This window comes from Triturus cristatus, chromosome 11 (assembly GCF_964204655.1).
Source record: "Triturus cristatus chromosome 11, aTriCri1.1, whole genome shotgun sequence".
NCBI lineage: Eukaryota > Metazoa > Chordata > Amphibia > Caudata > Salamandridae > Triturus > Triturus cristatus.
In genome coordinates, this window is record NC_140594.1 from 1,062,071,861 (window position 1) to 1,062,094,646 (window position 22,786).

Below are 22,786 nucleotides of genomic sequence, written 5' to 3' on the forward strand. Positions count from 1 at the left end.
TTTTGCGTGACTTTAAAGGTCACTACGTGTCTAGAGACATGGATCACCGGTTACAGAATCTACCTGCACATTTATGGGCGCAAGGCCCCACTGATGTAGGTTGTATGCACATTACACCATATCGAGTCACACTCAAAACAGGAGTGGTACTACCACGAATGCGACAATACAAGTTACCGCCAGATGCTGTAGTGGCTTTACTGCAAATCATTGACGAGCTCATTGCACAAGGAGTGGTTGTAGAAACTGACTCCAATGTATGTAATTCTCCGATTATTCCGATTCTTAAACGAACTGATCCAAAAGCACCACCAGTATATCGATTAGTTATTGATCTGCTAGAATTAAATAAATGCATTGTACCACAATACCCCGTGGTCCCAGATATCTCTTCAGTACTGACAGCTATTGATTCTGAGGCAACGTTCTTTACTGTAATTGACCTCAAGAACGCCTTCTTCAGCGTCCCAATCGATCCGGAAAGCCAATATTTGTTCGGATTCAGTTTAAATGGACGAAGTTTTAAATTCGCACGCGCACCTCAAGGATTTACAGAAAGTCCTAGCATCTACAGCCAAGCACTGAAAAGACAACTTGACAGTATCCACATGCCTGCTAACACTGCACTGCTTCAGTATGTCGATGATCTGCTGATCACCGCCCGAAGCGAACCCGAATGTGAAAAAGCATCACTGACGGTTTTACATTTCCTAGCCGACAAGGGGCACAAGGTGTCCCCTTCGAAGCTGCAATTTTGTGCCCAGCAAGTTGTGTACCTAGGGCACTTGCTGTCCAAATGGGGGAGACAGCTCACACCTGACCGCATCCAGTTAATTGTAAACATGCCACCACCCAAGACACAAAAGGAGGTACGGGCCTTCATAGGCCTCACTTCTTACTGTAGGCAGTGGATCCCCCAATATGCATTTTTAGCTAAACCACTCATTCAGTTGACAACACAGGAGGCAGCGACATCGACTGTCCTACCTTGGACTCCAGAACATACACAAGCTTTTAAGGACTTAAAGAAAGCTTTATGCCAAGCACCTGTTTTAGCGACACCATGTTACAGTAAGCCTTTTACACTCTTTGTTACAGAACGTGAAGGTACTGCTTTGTCAGTACTCACGCAGGAACAAGCAGGATCACACAAGCCATGTGCTTACTTTTCTAGCACGTTAGATCCCGTAGCTCAAGCTCTTCCTGCGTGTCTGAAATCAGTTGCAGCGACAGCTCTAGCGATTAGACAAAGCGATTCCATAGTATTAGGACATCAATTGACAGTACAAGTACCCCACGCAGTAGAGGTTCTCTTGAACCGGACACAAACACAACACTTGACTATAGCACGACTGACTGGTTACGAATTGACATTGTTTCAGCCACACATAGAAATCAAACGTTGTAGTACATTAAATCCCGCCACACTTTTGCCTTTAAGTGGAACAGACCCACTGGCACATGATTGTATTGAAGTCATTACTATTACGACGAAACCTAGACAAGACTTGACAGATGTCCCATTACCAGACCCCGACCTGACACTTTATGTAGATGGTTCATGTATGAGAACAAGTACAGGAAAGTTAGTGGCCGCCTATGCAGTCACGACAGACACCGAAGTCATTGAAACAAATTGTATCGACACATTATCAGCTCAAGCAGCAGAGCTTATTGCTCTGACACAAGCCTGTATTCAAGCCAAGAATAGAAAAGTTAACATATACACAGATTCACGTTATGCTTTCGGAGTCGTACACGACTTTGGAGTCCTTTGGCGAGAGAGAGGTTATTTGACTTCTCACGGTGCCAACATTCAACACGGTCCCCTCATTCAAGCTCTATTAGATGCAATACATCTACCTACTTCAATATCTATCATGAAGTGCAAAGCCCATACAAAAATCACCGATATTATTTCCCAGGGTAACGACCTAGCAGACCGAACAGCTAAACAAACAGCACAGAATCAGACTCCTGCAACTGACTTGACAAAGACAATAGTTCCGACGCCGACACACTGCATGACAGTTAAGGATCCCGCTCTTGATGTAATTGACATACAGACACATGCTACACCAGAGGAAATAAAGAAATGGACTGAATTAGGAGGGATCCAGACAGATCAGGGATGGATGACGAAGGGAAAATCTATATGGTTTCTCCCCGACTCAATGGTTCAAGTTATCATTAACACAATACATAGTCCAGCACATCTAGGAGAAAAAGCCATGTTAGACAGTATTCAACACATTTGGTTCAACAAACACTTACGAGCTGCAGCCAAACAGAAAGTCCGAACTTGTATGATTTGTTGTCAGTTCAATCCAGGTAAAGGCGTACCTGTAGAGCAGGGTGGATTTCAACCTCCCGATCACCCTTTTGAAGTCCTCCAGATGGATTATATCCAGATGGAACGATGTCGAGGATTCAAATATGTCCTCGTAGTTGTATGCGCTCTTTCCCGTTGGACAGAGGCGTATCCCGTCTCAGATTACACTGCCCCGACTACTGCCAAACAGTTAGTTCGAGAATTCTTCCCACGGTATGGTATGCCCCGAGTCGTGTACTCAGATAACGGCCAACCGTTCTCATCCGAGCTAATGAAAAACGTTTCACTTCTGTTAGGCTATCAATGGAAATTCCACTGTGTCCGACATCCCGAGGCAGCAGGTCTCGTGGAACGCCATAATCAAACTCTGAAAATTAGATTGTCCAAAATCTGTAGAGACAAAGGTGTCGACTGGATAGTAGCCTTACCAGTTGCGCTCTTTTACATGAGAATGGTAGCACATTCTCGAACAGGGCTATCCCCGTATGAGGTGATCTTCGGTAGGCCACCAAATATGTGGGGGACGCCTATACCTCGTAAAATAACTGATGTTGATTGTAATATGCTGACAGATTACCTGGCTTCCTTGATGTCTGCACTACAATCTTGCCGTTCACAGGTAGCTGCAGCCTTTCCCGACAACACCGAGGTAAAGCCTCATGAAGTGGTTCCAGGTGACCTGGTGCTTGTGAGAAACTTCGACAGGAGGAGCCCGTTGGAGCCTCGCTGGCAACAACCGAAACTCGTTTTACTGACCACGAGGACAGCCGTGAAGATTGAGGGTCGCAAAGGGTGGCTGCACTCGAGCCATATCAAGAAATTTCATGGACTACCATCGGATTTAAACGTTCAGCCCTGCATTCCCTCACCGACAGACTCAAAACTCCCCCTGGTTGAAAAAGAGAACTATAAACTGAAACTAAGGTCTAGCAAGTCAGACAATTTGATTGTTTAAGTCCTCTCCAAGGTGAATCGGTTGAATTTGTCTCTGACATGTATCCTCTAGACCGAAATAGAGAGAGAAATAGACAGAAACAGCTCAAGAAACATGCGTACTGTAAATCACTTCGTAGTCACTGTATAGTGACATTATTAATTATGTTTTTTCTAAGTCTTCTGATCATTGTCGCAAGTATACTATTACACATGTATTACCCTATTTTCAAGCGTGCTTACAATGTTACAGCCGAACATTCTTTTAGTGAACTACCTCCACATGAGTTGTCCTATAGATTTGCACTGCGCAACAACACATTCATTAGTATGTTACATCATTCCCATCAGACCAGCAACGCTACGAATTGTTGGATATGTGGCCGACTCCCTCCCTATCAGAAATACAAAGGAGTTCTGCCTCTCTTTCCATATCCGTTCACACACAATGGTTCCTGTGGAGCATGGTTTAGTTTAATTAACTTTTTAGATTCAAACACTGTAGTATACCAGAGCAACTGGGTATGGGGAAACCTGAACTTAGTTTTGCTTAAAGCCTGTTATCCTAACAAGGAGGGACTTCCCAAAAGAACAGGAACTGACCTAGAAAATGAAGTATATGGATTAGGTAATTTTACACTTAACCTCATGATTCTAAATGTTGAATCCAAAGCTACACTAGTCTTGCCTGCTATGTCCGTATTACCAGTCAAAGGTGAATTCTGTGTAAGAAAGAATGGTTCAGTACACCTGGGTCATAGTAAATGTACTACTGTGATCGAATTCAGTGATAAAGGCAAGTCTACATTTAGAGCTTCCCGTCACTCCTACTTCATCTGTGGTCACACCGCATATATACGCCTACCCCTAGATTGGGATGGTACCTGTTACATTGCATTCCTTCTGCCACCTGTTTTCCTAGCCCCTCCTGATTATCATAGAAATAACAATCTAGTACACCATAGACCCCAGAGAGATACCCCGATTGTTGACTACACCGAAACAGCATGGGAACAATATACCGACTTCAATAAAGGTCTCTTTCCTTACATAGGTGTTGTCTCAAACAGTAAACTGATACGTAGATTAACCAGAACCCTTGAAGCAGTAGTGAATGAAACTACATCTGCCCTAGGCAACTTAACAGAGGAGCAGTCTGCGATGCGGATTGTTGTTCTTCAAAATCGTCTTGTCCTTGACGTCATCCTAGCAGATAGGGGCGGAGCTTGTAGGGTCATCGGATCAAGTTGCTGTGTTTTCATTCCAGAAAACGCGCCATCCGTATATAAAGCCATAACTCGTCTTCACAAGATTGCAAACCAGATACATCAGAATGCAGGCACCTGGACATGGTCCGGTTGGTTCTGGAGCGTGTTGTCAGCCTGGGGATGGAAAGTCCTATCCGTCCTAGGTATTGGCCTTCTCATAGTATTCAGTTGCTGCCTATGTCTAGAATGTGGACCAGCGATTTGCGGCCTGTGTGCCACATCGTGTATTCCACGTTCAAATTTTCATTCAAGATCCCGGAAGAAGAAAGAAGAGCAAATGATGTTACATGAACAGATTGATGGATTCCTGAAGATCGATATTTCATGAGGGTCCGTAGGGGACAAGGAGGGAATGAGGAAATATGAATTTTTATGGTCAATTGTGTCCCCTATCTAGACCCCAACGGCTCCATGTACATGCTACGAGTACATGTATGTTCCCTCCACTTCAAGCTATGAAGACGCAAATACAATTGTGTCCAACGTTAATATGTACTCTTTCATATCTGCCATGAATGGGCCAGATATTCCGTACCTAAGTATGCCTTGCCACCGTCTTTATATGGTATACTTTTCACGTTTTCCAGCTCTGGCAAGGTAGGCCCTGAATTCTGCCATCGAGCTTTTTCCTGCTTCTGCCTCTGAATGCTCCAGCCTGGACCTGCATCTGTATCCATGAACTTTGTCTCACTCCCTGCGCGGCTAACGGTGCCTGACGCGGCCTGTTGCCTGCCAAAAACTGTATTCAGCCTTCAAGTTATCTGCTCCGCTCCTCATTCAATGCATTCCTGTCTAGTAGTTTAGGTAAACATCCTTCCAGCTACCGAGCAAAGGGCCCGGCCTCACTGTCTTTATGCAAGTAATTCATAGTCCCTGTTACCATGGAAGGCCCATGCCCCCCTCGCATCTCATGTAGACACTTAGACGCCTGTACACGCACTAGCAGTCAGTATAGAATAGGATTTGTCCGAGAAGACCTTTCCTTCTAGATAATATAGTTCTTTAAACACAAGATATTAGATATGATTTAGGACTAGGTTGTCCTGACACCCCAGACTTCTGTCTCCTCATGTAGGGCTAAATGTCAAGTTCCCTTCACCCTCTAGTTACACGTCAATCACACGTCATGCGACTGCGCGCGCATCTCTGCCATGTAATTTTTGCTGACTTTTCAGGATTCTCTTATGGATCCACCCATTTGTGACATCATTTTAAATGACGTTTCTAGTATACGCCTTTATGCACGCCTATTATTACGCCTTTTTCATTACGTATGTGTATTCTTATCTGTATTATCAGCTGTTACGCCTCCTGCATCTGTCTTACTGTAATGCATTTCATATATATATTATTACTTGTCTATAATGTATTGCTGATCCCTTCCTGAACCTTCGTGGTGACGGAACTCGATTGCCTGGTTCGAACCATCATTCCTTTGTAAGGAATAAAGTCCTTTTTAGAACCTCTAATACCACGGATTCTGCCTCTTATTTTACTGAGTTATTCTTATTGTATTTTACCGCATAAAAAATAGTACAGGTAATTTAAATATTTACCACAGTAGGCACAGCTCTATCCCACCGCTGAACACCAATTAATGTTGGAAAAACCCCACTCCCACGCCTGAAGAGGTTGGTGGTAACGGGGTCTCTCCAGACATACACAGTGGTAGCTTGGCTCGAGTGGTCAGGAATCAGGCACCGTGCTAAGCATACGTCATACCCATACAATAACCATGCGTGCATCCGTTCCAAAAACGACTCTACACCGTAAAAATTATGAAAATATTTCTCTTTATCTTCTTTTTCTCTTAGTTGCTGATTAAATAAATAATAACACAATCACAATATACAAGGCTTTTTAAATAGTGCAGGTCAAATAAATACTGTCTTAATGATTCAATAAATAGGGGTGATCATAAATAATTAAGGCATAAATATAAGTGCAATACATACAGGCAATTAAATATTCTGAGGCAATAAATACTGCAAACCAATAAATATTGTGCGACAATAAATACTGTGGAACAATAAATACAGTGAAGCAATAAATAAGTTAAATACAATAAATACAGTGCTCTCAATAAATAATTAAAAGCTGACAGTGACACTTATAGAATCAGATCACATTTGAGATTACTATGGGCTGATTTGGCCCAGGCACAGCTTGTGGTTAGGTGGACGGCTTGAGGGTGTCTACTCCCTGGCTTGGACAAGGCTGAGGCCTAAACTGAGGTAGATCAAGGGGGGAATTCTAGAGACCTGGCTCTCTCACCCTACACAACCCCTCTGAATTAGTCTCAGCTCACCCCTGGCACAATCAAGCTGGTTCCAGCACCTCTCTAGCCCCTAGAGTAGTCTCTCAGGATTCCACAGGGCCTTAGGCGCCCTCTATTCCACTTACTGCCCTTTTTCTGAAGCTCCGACGCCGCTGGAGTCGTGTCGACGCCGTGAGGCGGTTCCGGTTCGATGTCGGCGGCCTCGGCACAATGTCAGTTCTTGACGACGCCGGTAGGCGGTTCCGGATCGATGTCGGCGGCCTCGGCTCGATCTCGACCTCCGGTTCGATGACGTCGGGCAGTCTTGGCTCGATGTCGACTTCGGGCGGCTCCGGTCCGATGGCGACCTCAGGTTCGATGACGTCGGCCGGCCTTGGCTCGATGTCGACTTCCGGCGGCTCCGGAGTGCGATCTCCACTCCCGACCTCCGGTGCTCCTCTCCTCAGGTTTCCGGCGACTCCGGAGTGCGACCTCCACTCCCGACCTCCGGCACGCTTCTCTCCTCAGGTTCCGGCGACTCCGGAGTGCGACCTCCACTCCCGACCTCCAGCACGCTTCACCTCGGTCTCCGGCGACTCTGGAGGGCGGACTTCACTCCCCCGTCGACGCCGCTCACTCGACCTCGGGTGACTTCCTCCTCGACCTCTGGTACTCTCTACGACCTCCGTCGGCGCCCTTTCTCGACCTCTGGCGGCTCCGGGTACGACGTCTGCTTTTCCAGTCAGCGCCGCTTCTCCACCTCGGGCTCCAGGTCTCCAGGCTACTCGACGTCGGACTCCAGGGAAACCAGTATCCAGGTCAGGATCTTGCTGTTCTTTGCTTCTAAGGCATGTTCCTGCTGTCCAGGTCCTTAAGATGGTTTTTCTTACTTCTTCCCACACAGGGCTCCAGGCTGGGCTCAGTCAGTAGGGACTAGTATCAAGGGTGGGTTTATGGACCCCACTCCAGGCACAAGTTTCCACCCCTGCTGCCTCACTCCTTCCTCCTTCAGGTTTCTGCTGCTCACTCTTCACCAGTCAGGTGCCAACTGCCAGCTCCAACTGCCAACTCGCTGTCTTAGCTTCCCAACATTCTAAACCGCCTCCAACTGTCACAGGGCTCCAGAATGTTGCAGAAGGTTCTAGTAGGTTCCAGTGGGTGCTGGTGATGTCACAGGTGGCCACCATTTTGTGCTCCAGGCCCTCAGACAGAAGTTCCAGGGGTAGATAAAATGGCTCCCTGAATCTGCATCAACACTAAAAAGTCTGGTGGTTCCCAAAAAGGAAAAATTCTAACAGGGTTTGAGGCAAAAGTGGGACAAAATAAATAATGATGAGGAGGGACCACCCAAAGGGCTGACAGGTCTAACAGGTACTCAGGACCAGAGCTGCTTTTCTGCCTAAGGTGGTAACTCCTTTCCATCTGGGCAGTCCATTACCCTTCCTACCTTCTATCCTCCCCCCTCACCCTTCCAAGGAGGAGGAGCGGCTTCACCGCTTGGACCCTAAGAGGGTGGTGAGCTTTTACCTCGATAGGACTAAAGACGTTCGAGTGGATGACCAGCTCTTCGTGGGCTTTGTTGGCTGCAGGAAAGGCAGAGCAGTGCACAAGCGCACACTTTCCAAACGGATTATCTTATGCATCAAGATATGTTACTCTTTGGCCGGTAAGGAACCTCCAGAGGGTATAAGGGCTCATTCTACCAGGGCAAAGCCTTCTACATCTGCCTTGACTAGAGGTGTTCATGTGGAGGATATTTGTAGAGCGGCAACTTGGGCCTCCCTCCATACTTTCGCGAAGCATTACTGCTTGGATTCCGAGGTGAGGAGGGACTGACACTTTGCTCATTCCGTCCTTCAGGGCTTTCTGGTATAGAAGGGTGGACACCCGCCTCCGGGAGTGGGACTGCTGTGGGAATCTTTTCACAAGGTGAGGAATCCACTGGCAGATGTATCCATCAGAAGAACAATTTACTTACCTTCGGTAACGCTTTTTCTGGTGGATATAGTATCTGCCTGTGGATTCCTCACTGACCCACCCGCCTCCCCGTTGTCCACCCTTGTATACCTACAATAGTGATGATGTTTCGAAATTTAGTTATTACTGTCAAAGGAAGTGTGCTATTTCTTTTGCCTTCCTGCTTTGTCCTTCACACTGTGTGTGTTGGTATGTATATTATGTACTGTGTATACTGTATATATATCGGTGTCTGTCTGTCTGTGTGCCTCGAAAGCACGGAAAAAAGGAGCGGAACTGACGTCATCACGCCGACGAGGTCCTCTTATGGATCCAGTGATGTCAGTGGAGCCGCGAGCGGAGCCGTGCTTCTGTGACGTCGTCCTCGTCGGCGTGGAGAGCTACAAAAGTTTCCGAATGCTGCTGGCTCAGGGGATATTCACAAGGTGAGGAATCCACAGGCAGATACTGTATCCACCAGAAAAAGCCTTACCGAAGGTAAGTAACTTGTTCGTCTGGCACGCCATATGCTGCCAAATGATGACGGACTGGTGTGCGGCTATGGGCCGCAATATCGACTTCAGCCATAAGGACTAAGAAAAGGAATACAACTTAAAAGCATGGCAGCGTAATAGGTTCGTAATTCATATGAATGAGAAAACCATTTTATAATATCAAGCTTGAAAAGACCTATAAAGTATCAATAAAGGTAGGTTATGCCATCACCACTGTTTACCGGAAAGCAGGAGTGAGGGTATTGTGGACAAGTAAAAGCACTACTAAAGCGTCTCGTAAATAAGTACCAGACCAAACGTTATGGGCGCCATGTTGCAGGGATTCTGCTCATGCACAGAACTATGCGCAGGAAACCTGGACCTCGGTGTATTGTTGTGTACCAAAAAAGCCACCTCAGTGCCCAGAACCCCAATCCGACTAGCAATAGTGTCTCATTCGTTCTCCGTACTACAGCGAAGCTACCAATGATTAGACAACCTAGAACATGCGATTTAGTAAACTCTCAGAAATAGTGGGAAACAAGAACACTCTTTCGTTCACACTCCTACTTGTCCACAACATGAGTAATCAGAGCCACTGTATAGTTTAAAATGTTTATTTTTAACTAACGTGCTCTAAGGTGCAGTACTCTAGCCAATACGAGCAGCATAATGCATAAGAACAATATATTCAGCATTGTTACAATTCCATAAAGCACAAAAGGGGAAATCAGTGTATTGGGGTTAGGGTAGGGAGGCGGTCTTAGCTTCCTTTAGTGCAAGTGGCACCTTTGTTTCACCGTTCTTCACCGCTAAGCAGCTTTAGTAATATACCGGGTGGTGTCTGCCACCTGTACTCGGAGGCTGTGAACCCGAACCTCGAGGAAGGAAGGCCGCGATGCATCTTAAGAGTGCGTGTGAAAATCTGGGCGTCTGAGGTACAACAGCGCCCGGTTCACAGCTACACTCCAGAGCCAAACACAACACCGAGAGTAATTGCAGGGTGGCAAAGGCATGCATGCATTTCAGGCTGACTGGCATACCGGCGGAGCGAGGCGCAGTGCTGTGCCCAAGCCGCCAGAGTTCCCACGATGCAATTATCGCCTTGTAATGCGCGCTCGGATGCAAGGCGGAGAGGACCCTGGAATGCGGCCTCTCCCTGGAGAGCAATGCTCGCTCCCAGCCTAGCGCAGAGCCGTCAAATGCAAATCTAGGCATGCAAATGAGCAGGCAGAGCTCGCCATATCCGAAACCTAATCCTAGTGACTGTCACCAAGCGCCGCCTCGAGCCCTGCTTGAACGCTAGCCCTCGAAGCCCAAGCCTTAGTCGATTATTTTCAAATAAACAGACAATCCCAAGGCATTGTACTTCACAGACCTTGCAGGTAGTGTGACTTGCTGCTAAATAGCGTTTTAAGTACACGGGTGTAACCAGACAAATACTGAAGGGGCGAGGAGGGCACGAACACAGGAGGGGGACTTGATGTGGAAAGGGGGACTTCAAAATATAGTACCAAGGCATAGAGTCAACCACACCACACAGGGACCCCAAGAGGGGCAGCGAGGGGACCGGACAGTTTCATTCATGCACGGCCGCTGCGGGGTCCACTGAAACATACAGGCGCCTAAAGTGAGGAAGGACAGGGCAGTGAGGAGACCGGACTGATTAATTCATGTAGGGGTGCAAAGAGCCCCCAAGAGGGAGGAAGGACAGATCGAAGCATGCACAGGGGCTGCAAGTCCACAGAATCACACAAGGGCCCCAAGAGGGGCAGCGAGAGAACCAAACAGATTCATTCATGCAGGGGCGCTGCAGGGTCCACAGAATCACATAGGGGCCCCAAGAGGGATCGAACAAATGCATTCATGCACAGGAGTTCCAGGGTCCACAGAAACACAGGGGTCCCAAGAGGGGACAGATTAATTTATGCACGGATGCTACAGGAGTCAACAAGGACCCCAAGAGGAGGCAGCGAGGGAATCGAACAGATTAATTCATGCACGGGCATTCTATGGTCCACGGAAACACACAGGAGTCCCAAGAGGGGACAGATTAATTCATGCACGGACGCTGCAGGAGTCCACAAGGACCCCAAGAGGAGGCAGTGAGAGAACCGAACAGATTAATTCATGCACGGGCACTCTATGGTCCACGGAAACACACATGAGCCCCAAGAGTGGGCAGTGAGGGGACCGGATAGATTCATTCGTACATGGGTGCTGCAGGGGTCCACAGGACCCTAATAGGAGGCAGGGAAGGGAGCGCACATTAATTCATGAATGGGCGCTGCAAGAGTCCACAGGCAGGGGCTCCACGGGGTAGCAGCGAGGAGACGGGACAGATTAATTCATGCACGGACGCCTCAGGGGTCCACAGAAACACAGGACGAGAGAAAACAAAACACCCACCTTCTCCCTCTGGTGGGGCTTGGCCACTCGAGTGTGCGGGATGATCTTCACAGCGTACACTTTGTTCGTGGTCAGGTCGGTCAGCTCATAGCATTTTGCGAATCCACCCTGCGGGGGGAGAAAGGTGAGCAACAGGTGGGGAAGGGGTTAGGGGTGCAGATCAGGTTAACTGTGGTTAGATATACTGCTAAAGACATCGAATCCAGCCCCAGGGGCAGATATTGAACTAAGTCCGAGATGTACCACATGACAGCTGTCAGCTTAATAGATACATATGAGATATATATGTATGTATTGTGTGTGTATATATATACACTGTATGTGCATATCTGGAGAAAAGGAGAGAGAGAGCGAGAGAGTGAATGAGAGAACACACACACACACACGCGTACGTACAGACGGCTGATCATTTCTAATTTTACAGAGCCACGAGTAGGAACTGGGAGGCTTGGAACAATAGAGGGTTGGTTGGCACAGAGCGCGCAGTCTAGACAGATGTGGGATTAGTGACCGCGTCCACATGCACAGACCACAGCTGCCTCCACGGGGTTCTATGCTCACTGGGCTTGTAGGTGACCACCTGCTGCTGCTCTCTGGCGATCCACTTCAGCCAATGCAAGTCCAGAGAATCATTAACTTCAACCGTTTCCTGTAGCCCCCGGAGTGCACAAAACTGACCCCTTCAAATGCATTTAAAACAAGAGAAAGCGCTGACATGCAGCTCCCATCCCAACTCCCAGTACTGAGGTAAGAGGCAACGGGGAGGAATCAAGGGGCGAGGACAAGGGAACGAGCGGAGAAATGTCAGGCGTGTGCGAGGGAAGAGACCAGTAGCAAAGAGAAAGAGACTTGCGGGAAGGAGGGCATTGATTCCTAATGGTGAGTGTAGGAGGGAAAAGTAGCTGTTGTGAGAAGAGCAGCGACACCCAGTGGCATGAATAGAAAAGTGCAGCAGAGCAGGGAGGGGAGAGCAGCATGTCAATCCAAGCAGCAAATTGGAAACGTCAGCGAAAAGAAAACAAGCCCGGGAGTGGTGCGTGCGTGCACGCGCAGGCTTCACTTTTCAAGCACTGCACTCGTGCTTGTGGCGCGCCGCTGCTCGCTCCCGCAAGGTGGATGCCGCCACGAGCACGAGTGCAGTGCTTTAAAAGTGAAGACCGATGGCTAAAGGCCTTCTTAGAGCAGCGCATGTGAGCTGCCTAGGCAAGACCTTAAAAGGGAGGTTTGGGCTTTGCCATTACCTTAAATGGCAAAGTCGGGTTAGCAGTTTAAAACTGCCCTTCCAGTCTACAGTGGCAGACTGGGAGCCATGTTTTACTTTGTCCCACTCAGCATGGCACAACAAGCGCTGAAGTCTCTCAAGGACACTCTAACTTACAGGCCTTGGGTCTGGTACCATATACTAGGGACTTACAAGTAAGTTAGGCTATGCCAATTGGGGACAAGCCAATTAATCGTGTACTGAGTCCTGTTGAGCAGGGCTCAGGGCATTTCAGAGTCCTTACGCCAGTACCCAGTACTCAAAATGGCGAGCAAATGTGAGGAGGAACCGGCAAAAAGCCTGTTTACTTACAAGTAGGATCAGAGTTTCTGTGGTAAGTGGCTGTTCTGTTGAAAGACAAGAAATCCTGCATCTGGTATGTCTCTCCTATGGTGGTGTGCTGTTGGCGCTCTCAAGACAACTTTACATTTGTGTGACTTGTTTAACTAGAAATTGTTTCTATGATCTGTGGTCGTATTTAAATTCATATTTGAAATGTACTATCACACTATTTAAAAGCTCAAGCACTCTGTTAAATTACTGCAGTATTGGAATTACTAAATTGCACAGCTAACAAGAAAGACAATGAAATATGTAGTATTTTTTTATTGCATTTGCTACTAGGAATTAATGGTTGATGAAAATATTCTAAAACTGGAAACTAAACGGCTCCGCGACATGCTGCATAGTAAGGCAGACAATGTGTATTCATTGGCAAAAAGAAAGCTGCAGTTAGAGAATGCAATGAAAGAACGAACTGAAGAAATTGGGGTACACAAGGAGATGTTAAAGGCACAGCTAAGACTTGTGGAACAGGAACGGCAAGGCATAAGGTAATTTCCTAAGAAGGTATGAATACCTATTTGAGTCTATGGGGCTTTCGATTTGTCATATTGATGGGTATGGTGCCGTAGATTAAATGTCAACATTATAAACTGAATGTAAGTAATAGTAGTGAGAGATTTTATCTTCTTAAGGATTTCAGACAATGCATGGATAGAATGATGTTCATTTAGGAGTAGCAATTCTAGCAATTCTTTATCTAGCACAAGCACCAATCTTTCTGGTCCCATATATCTTTTCAATACATGTGTGTATTATAGTACTTTATGGGAGCACTAGGTATTGTTCATTAAGTGAGCATTGGGTGTTGTCATCATGGAAGCAGAGTTCAGGGGCACAGAGCTCTGCGCATTAGGGGGCACAGGGTGATGTACATCTGGGGTGAATTATGAAGTAAGATAAGAACACATGTTGATGTGAAGTTGGTGGCACAGTGTGATTTCGTAGAGATCTCACACTGTTTCCTATAAGGAGTGAGCAGCTCATTCAGCCCTGCTCATGTTTTTTATATATATTCACTGAAAAAACCAAAGGTTACAGAGAAGTTATAGTTAGGCTCAGAATTCAGTTGTGCAAAACCAATGAAATTCAGCATATAGTTACCTGAGCTAACTATAACTTACGCCCTGCAAGGTTTTGCTTATGACATCACATATTACATCAGTCATGATTGGCTGCTCCTATTGGAAGTACATGTTTTACTGAGAATGTCAGACTTTATTCTCAAATGACTGAGAAAGATAGTGTGAATTTACAGAATATATGCTCTCATTTTAGCTTCTGCAGCACCTTCCATAACCTCCATGGGAAAATCATGATAAAACAGTTTTCTCTCAAAAATGAACAATTCATTAGCCGAGGCATTTGCCTTATGGCACAAGACTGGGGACATGCAATTCATTGGTGCATCAGGCAGTAAAAAGTTTCATTTAAATGCTATTAGTGACACAGCACAATGAATACAGTCGCAGGCGTGTGCCTTCATTCTGATTGTAAAAGAAACAGTTGATGGACGGAATGCTGGACAATGCAAACATTCACCCCCAGTCAGAAGGATCTGGGTTAAATACATCATTCTTTTGCTCACCACACCACCCCAGTTTGGACCCAGCCATATGCAAACCAGTCTTGACCCTGTTCCTTGTGGGAACAGTTCAGCCCGAACTGCCAAGCTAGGTACTTCCTGGACCAAAAACAAGCATCCTGGGACCAGTTTCAGGCCATCACCCTTCATCAGCCAGGCTAGCTTGAATTCAGTGGTGTAGTGAGCACCGGACCCATGTCTGGGCATACCCTTCCCGCTTAGGGCGAATATGCAAAAGAAACAGTTGATGGACGGAATGCTCGACAATTTAAACATTCACCCCCAGTTACAAAGGTATGGTTTAAATCCACCATTCTTTTGGTCACCACGCTACCCCAGTTTGGACCCTGCCATATGCAAATCAGTCTTGACCCTGTTCCTTGTTGGAACAGTCCAGCCCGAACTGCCAAGCCAGGTCCTCCCTGGACTGGAAACAAGCATCCTGTTTCAGCGCTCTGTCCATCATCTCCTTGTGTTTGCTTTGTTCACCCTAAGTTGGCAGGGTATGCCCAGACGTGGGTCCCTTGCTCACTTTTCCACTGGATTAAAGCTAGCCTGGTTGAAGAGGGGTGTTACCCCAAACCGGTCCCAGGATGCTTGTTTCCAGGCCAGGGAAAACATGGCTTGGCAGTTCGGGCTGGACTGTTACCATGAGGCACAATGCCAAGACTGATTTGCATATAGCTGTGTCTGAACTGGGGTGGCGAAGTGTGCTAAAGAATGATGATGGATTCAATCCAGATCTGTGACTAGGGGTGAGTGTCTGAAAAGGTTCAGTGCTCCGTCCATCATCTCCTTGTGTTTGCTTCATTCTGATTGTGGCTGATGAAACGTTCATTTTCTTCAACATTAATGGAACTTTGATATTTCAGAATACGAATCGTGTGCATTATTATTTGGAAATAGCCTATTACGGTGCATAGAGACTATGAAATGTGGACTATAATTATATCTAAGCGTGCAGTAAAATGAAATGGTTACAAAAATGCATGTATGATTGTGCTAACATCGATAATGTGATAGTTTCTCTTTCATGTTTACTAAATAGAAATATATTTTGAGCATGCGCAATGGCGTTCAAAATGGCGATTTGAAAAATTGAGAAAGGCTATGTTTCATTGAAACACGTCTTTATTAAAATTGCCTTTGATATGGAACCGGATCTTATATATATTCACAGTGGTGGTCACTGCTGTGTAGTTATGGCTTAGCTGCACTTTCTATTGAAAAGGTGTCTTATGTATTGGTCTGTAACTTTTGACCCCTTGAACAGATCTGCACCAGATTTGGCAATCACTTGGCCTAGTTAGCTAAAGTCTGGATTATACCCTGGTTCACAGGAAGTCACCTGAAATATTTGTCTCTGGAATTAAACATCTATAGCAGCAAGGAACCTCTTTACTTGGTCTACTCTAGCTCCGGAATGGAAAAAGCCCATTAGTGCTTCTCAGACTGCATCCCGTGTATTGGAACTCCTACTTCCACCATTCAGCCTCCACTGATTTAAGGTTTAAGCTCTTTGGCCACCGCTGTTCAAAGGACACTTCACCTGAACCTACCGTAGTACTGAGTATAAGACCTAAGGATTTTCCGATTTTCTTTCTACTGTATTCCCTCCTCTTAATTTACGCTACATTAATTCCCATCCACTATGCTCTTGAAAGTACTAATCAAAAAGATCCTGCAAATGTACCGTATCCTTGTGCCACTATGTCATTTAAAAATATTTTTACTTGCTCTTGCAGCACCGACTGTCAGGTCATGTTGCTTATATATTCTTTGGTTTTCTCGTTATTAAGCTATAATTGGACCTAATGATAGTACTGCTCTAGGTCAATCAATCCATTTAATAATGCTTTTGGAGTATACCTTGAGCATGACACAATTAATATAAAACAACAAAGCAAAAGGAGTTATAAGATTAAAACTTATTTAAATTAATTACAAACTGCATTAGGTAAAATGCTTGTCAAAAAGTGTAAAATGCCGAAAGGAATGTCAAATATTGAGTTCTATCCAATATTTTGTGTTCTGACATTCTGACACATCTCCGCTCTAGTTCACATTATATAAAACCACATATCAAGAAAAATAAAACATGAATAAATATATGGCTAGCTCTACCGATCAGCAGAAGTATCCAGTTTAAGGCCCTTACTATTGCCTTTAGAATCTTTACTTAAGGGGACCCCTCAATCTTAGGCGCTGGTTCAAGCTTTCTTATCACTCGCGCTCCCTGCATTCCAACAACCTCAAATTGTTTCAAACCCCTTGCATTGTTAAATCCAGAAGAGGGGGGCGTTCCTTTGCCTTACTGACGGCCAGACTGTGGAATGCCTTAACTCTCGCTTTGAGAAGCTGTCCATCTGAAATGGTTTCCAGAAATGGACTTAAAACCCTTCTCTATGCTTCTGCTCTAACCTTCTTTTAAGCGCGCCTTTGTCTGTAGACAATGTGGACTTTTTTCTCACCAGCGCCGGGACACCTTGTTAGGTAGCTGTTCGCTTTAGAAATGTATTCTATTGTACATTACCTGCACTTTAGCTCAAATAATGTCAGACCACTTTTTCACTTTACACATTTACTCTAATTTACTTTACACCACGTTCAAAATAATGGTACTACATGAATAAATAATAGAACATACAAAGCAAGTATTGAAAATGGCAAAGCAATGTGGAGCACCAATGAAGTAAGCGTATAGTTTGGGTATGTGGGTGATGTGTTTTTGTGTGTTTTGCTGGAATGTTCATAGTTGCTTTTCCGCTGTTTTGCTGATTACAAATTAATATTTCCATTAAGCCTACCTTAAACTGAGTTGTGTAGCGACGTCTAATTCTGAAAATGTTATTGAACACAGTTATTCTAAATAAGTCATTACCATTTTTTTTAACAGTTTGGAACTTCATGATAGACTTGCAAAAATTGATAAAATGCGGAAGCGATATGAAGTTGTGACGATTTCCATGATGCCACCAGAAGGGGAAGAGGAGAAGACTCAGGCCTATTATATCATCAAGGTATTAACACACTTAAACGCTTAAGCCATGAACACAATCCGGCTGCGCGTCCCATTTATGGGTGAAGACTTGCATTTGCACCCGAAACAGGATTACAAATGTGGTGTGAATTGCATCAAACTTGTGAGTTTTACCCTGCGATTACTGCACGGACAACCTGCAGGAAATTGCGGAGTAAACTGCTCAAAATTACAATTTGCGCACGTAGTAAAGGGTTGAGTCATTCGTCAATTGTTCCCAGGTCATAGATATGAGAACTGTAATCGGGTGCCAGTTACGCAGCCACTTATTTGCGAATTCTGTGCTGATGTAAAAAGTGGTTGTAATGTTGGCACCTGGATTATATTTTGGGATTGGTGCACAAACATGTGGAAGGAATTGGAAAATGATTACTGTATTGTGTTAAGGTAGATCCTCCCTTTGTAATATGTGTGACCACAATACCCGTTGCAAGATCCTAGATACCGGGACTCCTCTCACAAATCCCTCTCGGACTTCATTTCCAAAAGTCACTTATTTTAAAAGGTCTCCAGGGGAAGCCTGCCATGTTTAACCTGCAGTCACCATCACGAGGAGGGGCCGATGATTATTGCCTTCATCGTTTTTTGGAATACCCTTAAAATTGAGTCCTGTTTTTGTTTCATAACCCTACTAGGACGTATACTTGTACGTAGTATCTTGTGACCGGTATTGCGGTGAAACCCTTTGTAATCTGGGCCATTATCCCACTGTTTGTTAATGGAATCTTTAAAATGGGTGCAAACAGCCAGCCATCTTGGAATGCTTTTTGTTAAACTATCACAAAATCATTGCAAGATGGCTGCCAGTGCGTGCGCATGCATGCCCACGGACTGCGGCCATCTTAGAATAATTGTTTTTGGTATATTCTGACAAAAAACATTGCAAATGGTATTTCAAACTTCTGCACATATGTACCTGGACAAACGGCTGCTATGGAATGCTTTTAGCTGTACAGAAGACCAAAGCAAGTGAGCATTTATAAAGCTACTAGGTCACACTTTTATTTTAAAGGTGAGACCTAGTGGCTTTGATAATGCTTCTTGAAAGTTCCCTAGTTTTTACTTTCCAGTTTCCCTGCCCACTGTTAAAAATTTCTAACTGTGTGCAAAAGAAGGCGAACAGCAAATTGGATTGCAAAGGTTGTTGTGCCTTACCTCCTTAACTGATGCCCGGGCCTTGAAGACCAACTTTATTCTGGGAAGTTCGCCTATGATCTACCAGTACATATGTCAACTCTGTCCCTGCAGAAACTGAAACAAGAAAAAAGCAATAAAACTGTTCTGGTTACAACAGCAATCATTTTAAAATAGTTTATAGGCTGAAAGCATATGTTGCATATACGTATGTGTGCCCAGCAAGTATTTTACTAGATTACAGTTGAGCTGTGGTTCCTTCGGATCAAGACATTTCAGTATTGCTGATCCACAGGTAAGAATGCCCCTTGCGTTGAACAGTTTTTCAGCAATAGCAGAGGATGTGGTTTTAAGATTGGGCAGATGCATATTAAATGGATGAAATCCTGCTATGATGCACCACAAAGGATGCATCCCTTCGGGCCTTTGTAGTGCCAGCTTGGTTGGTCAGCGTTCAATGGTATTGAAGCAAGACGTAATGCTAGAAACTTTGTTTTTAAATATGGGGAGTACGTCTGACCCAAATATGTTGCCAGTTGCAGTTTAATGTATGATTGCAAGACCATCCGTGCATGGGATCGCTTACCTAATCTTCTTTTATCTTCCGTTAAGGAGTGCTTTATGGCCGCTTTCTTTAGTGTTTGTTGAAAGACAAAGAATGGGAGATTTAGTTGCCGAAGACTGGTAGTATTTGTAAGTTTTAGAGATGATTGTAAATATTTGGAGGATACAGACTGGGGATCCTCATCCAGACGGCATTGTTGATTGTATTTTGCCGGGTGGGCCAGATTTTGTACCATGTTTTTATTGTTATATAGCTTCTGTGTAGGTACTGCTGCTGCAACCCAAATTCCAACCTCACCTGCGCCGGTGAGAAGTTGCAGGGTAAGGAGAATATTGTTTTATAGGCCCGTATTTTGTATTGCATCCAGGGTTGCCGTGTCTTTCCCTTGCTGGATTTAGCTTGTGTAAGCCACTGTTGGTAGGAGTTTTGCTTTGATAACTTCTAACAACGGAGTAAATGATGGGACTTTTAGGGTCCTTAGACTAAAAAACACAGAAAGTCCCTATATCATAATGTATGAGAGGAAGAATACCTCTCTCTGGGCCAAATATTTTATACGAATGATGAATAATTCTGAAGGTATTTTTCTCCTCAGTAAGTGCCTTTATCTCAAAAAACCTTTCTCTAACTATTGTCTACAATGACACAGTACAGCATACAGTTTCACAGAGATACTATTCAATTCAATCACGAATATATTAAAAAAGCAGTTTACTACAGAAAAAACAATATCATATTATATATTCAGTCATCTATCATTTGTGGCCTTCCTCCCGCTATAGGTTACAATCTAATTGTATAAAAAACCTTAAAACATTAAAAAAGTCGACGCAGCGTTTCGGTGTTAGTTTGATATTTTCACCTTCTTCAGGACAGAAAGTTTTCATAAAATCTTGATTATGAGATGGATTATATCTATTCAATTACATAATCTGTGGAGGTAAAATATCTCACCACCGTTAGGGCCTCACTGAAGGAGCCTCTATAAATGTGTGGATCCTTTTCTTAAATCCGTTAGAGCCACCGTATTATATTTTAAGGTGGAGGGTTTTATTGATGTAGATCCCTTTATATAAGAAATACTATTTGAATGAATGAAATAACTGTCAAAGCAGGCATTATGAACTTAGCTACGTTATCTGTTGATTTTAGAGATCCTAATCAGATTATATACTGATTATGCTGCAAGGTTTTAAAATCTGTATAATTAACACCGGCCTCCCTGCTCTAACGGATATCCGGGATGCAGTCTTTTAGGGTCCTTGCCATTGAGCAGAAGGCAAATATTAATCCATTTCCTTTTTTCGTTATGCTCTCATTATGTTTTCGAAAAGTGTGACTGTTGTCCATGAGCACAACTAGATACTTGTAGCTGCTGACCACTACCAATATTGTATTGCTGATTTTTAATGGCAGATGTTTCTGTGCGCGACGACTTATAATCATGGCTTTTGTTGTATTTATTTCCATCATGTTTACCATGGCGAATTGCGCCAGTTCATTGATCGCCCTTTGAAGGCCTATTCGTGCGTAACTTAGTAACACTATGTCATCCGCGTAAGATAGATGGGTGATGGGCAGAGTGCCCAAGCGTGGTGGATGTGAATTCACGTAATTTAACTTTGGGGAGAGGTCAGCCATAAAAAGGTTGAACAGGTGTGGGGCCAGGACACACCCTTGTTTTGACACTGCATTTTTATAAATCTTCCTAGTGAGTATCTTGCCGTCTGCTATTTTGACTTGCATCCAAGTATTTGTGTATAATTGTAATAAGGCTTTAAGTATTGGTTCCGGGAGACCCCACTGCCTCAGTTTATACCATAGTAGGCATCTGTTAACTCGATCGAATGCCGCTTTAAAGTATATGAAACATAGATACAGCCATTAAGCCTAGGGCGAATATATTAGTAGTGGTACCAACGCCTTTGCAGAATCCAGATTGGCTGTGAGGGATTTTTTTATTAGTCTAATACCAATCTAACAAGTCGGCAAGGCTCAGCGAAACATAGCATTTTGCTTCTGAGTCTAGTAAGTGCGATGATTCGGTAATTAGCTGGATCTGCTCGGTCCGCTCCTTTGTATACAGGATTAATTATTGAGCCTCTCCAACTCTCTGGAACACTGTTTGTGTTACCAACCTCATGAAACAGGCGAGAAAGCGGGATGGCCCAGAAGTTAGGGTCCAGTTTGTAGATCACTTGAGGTATCCAGTTTGGAGCAGGTGCCCCGTCTAATCTGCCCACACTAATAACCTTAGAAATATTTTATTCTGAGTATTGTAGTGGTGGCTGTTCTACTGCCATTGTACAATATAGGTAGATTCCTAATTCTTTAGATATCCCGACTGTACTATTTGGTGGATGAGACTGATTTATTGGGTTTGCTGTTTTAACAGATGCAATGGATGTGGTCAAGTTTCTTGGCAAAGGCTGTATCAGTGTGTTTTGGTCTTTAACAATGGAGTGTTTAGATCTGTCCAGGGATTCAATCCTTTTGTCAATTGGTGTATCAGAGGTGGAGGTTAGGTGGCATGTCCAGGCTAACTCCGTTACACAGACATTATTGATTACCTCTGCCAGTCTCGTGAGGCCGTTAAGTAACTCCCAGAAGGCTCTTGTATTTGATCTTTTGGCATTAAATAGAAGCTTTGACCATAGATTATCTGTTTGTGTTCTTTTGTCTTCCCAAATGTGTTTTTTATACGGCAGCTTCAGTTTTTTTATTTGTTCACATATAGCTTCAGGAACAGTAGTGGCCCTTGTGGATGTGATTGCTCTTCTTGGCTCTTTTCTTAGGCTCATTGCTGTTCTACTTAGATGTTTGTCACAACCTACCCTCATGGGTCTAGGCTGATTTGTTTGCGGGGGATTCCTTTAATAAATGTATTAGGAAGGTGGTCCAGGCCCTCCTGTGGGTCATCTGTTGTAATTAGTTCCTTTGCCCTCAAGACTATTTTTGGGATGGACCTGCTTGTCCATTTTAGGAGTTTTAGGTTAATCGTTTTTACTGACCCTGCTTCTGGTGGCACTATCGTGTGCCTCGAAAAAGAGGTTGTCAGCTCAATATGTTGACATGAATTATCACTTTCAGTAGAGTATCTGATTGAAAATTAATTTGTTTGTGCGAGCAACGGCAGAGTAAGGATTGTATAATCTATTATGGAGCGGGCCTTAGGGCTGTGATAAGTGTAGGTCGTGGGTCTGTCCTGTT

General features: G+C 44.5%; 1 protein-coding gene across 1 annotated transcript in view; it reads left to right on the forward strand.

Annotated features, from left to right (window-relative positions):
* The window catches only part of CCDC39 (coiled-coil domain 39 molecular ruler complex subunit), a 297,469-nt gene that overhangs the window by 144,767 nt on the left and 129,916 nt on the right, over positions 1-22,786 (forward strand). Inside the window, exons 13-14 of the mRNA XM_085635382.1 lie at positions 13,535-13,743; positions 17,734-17,857. Coding sequence (XP_085491508.1) covers positions 13,535-13,743; positions 17,734-17,857 — 333 coding nt within the window. The remainder of the gene's footprint in view (positions 1-13,534; positions 13,744-17,733; positions 17,858-22,786) is intronic.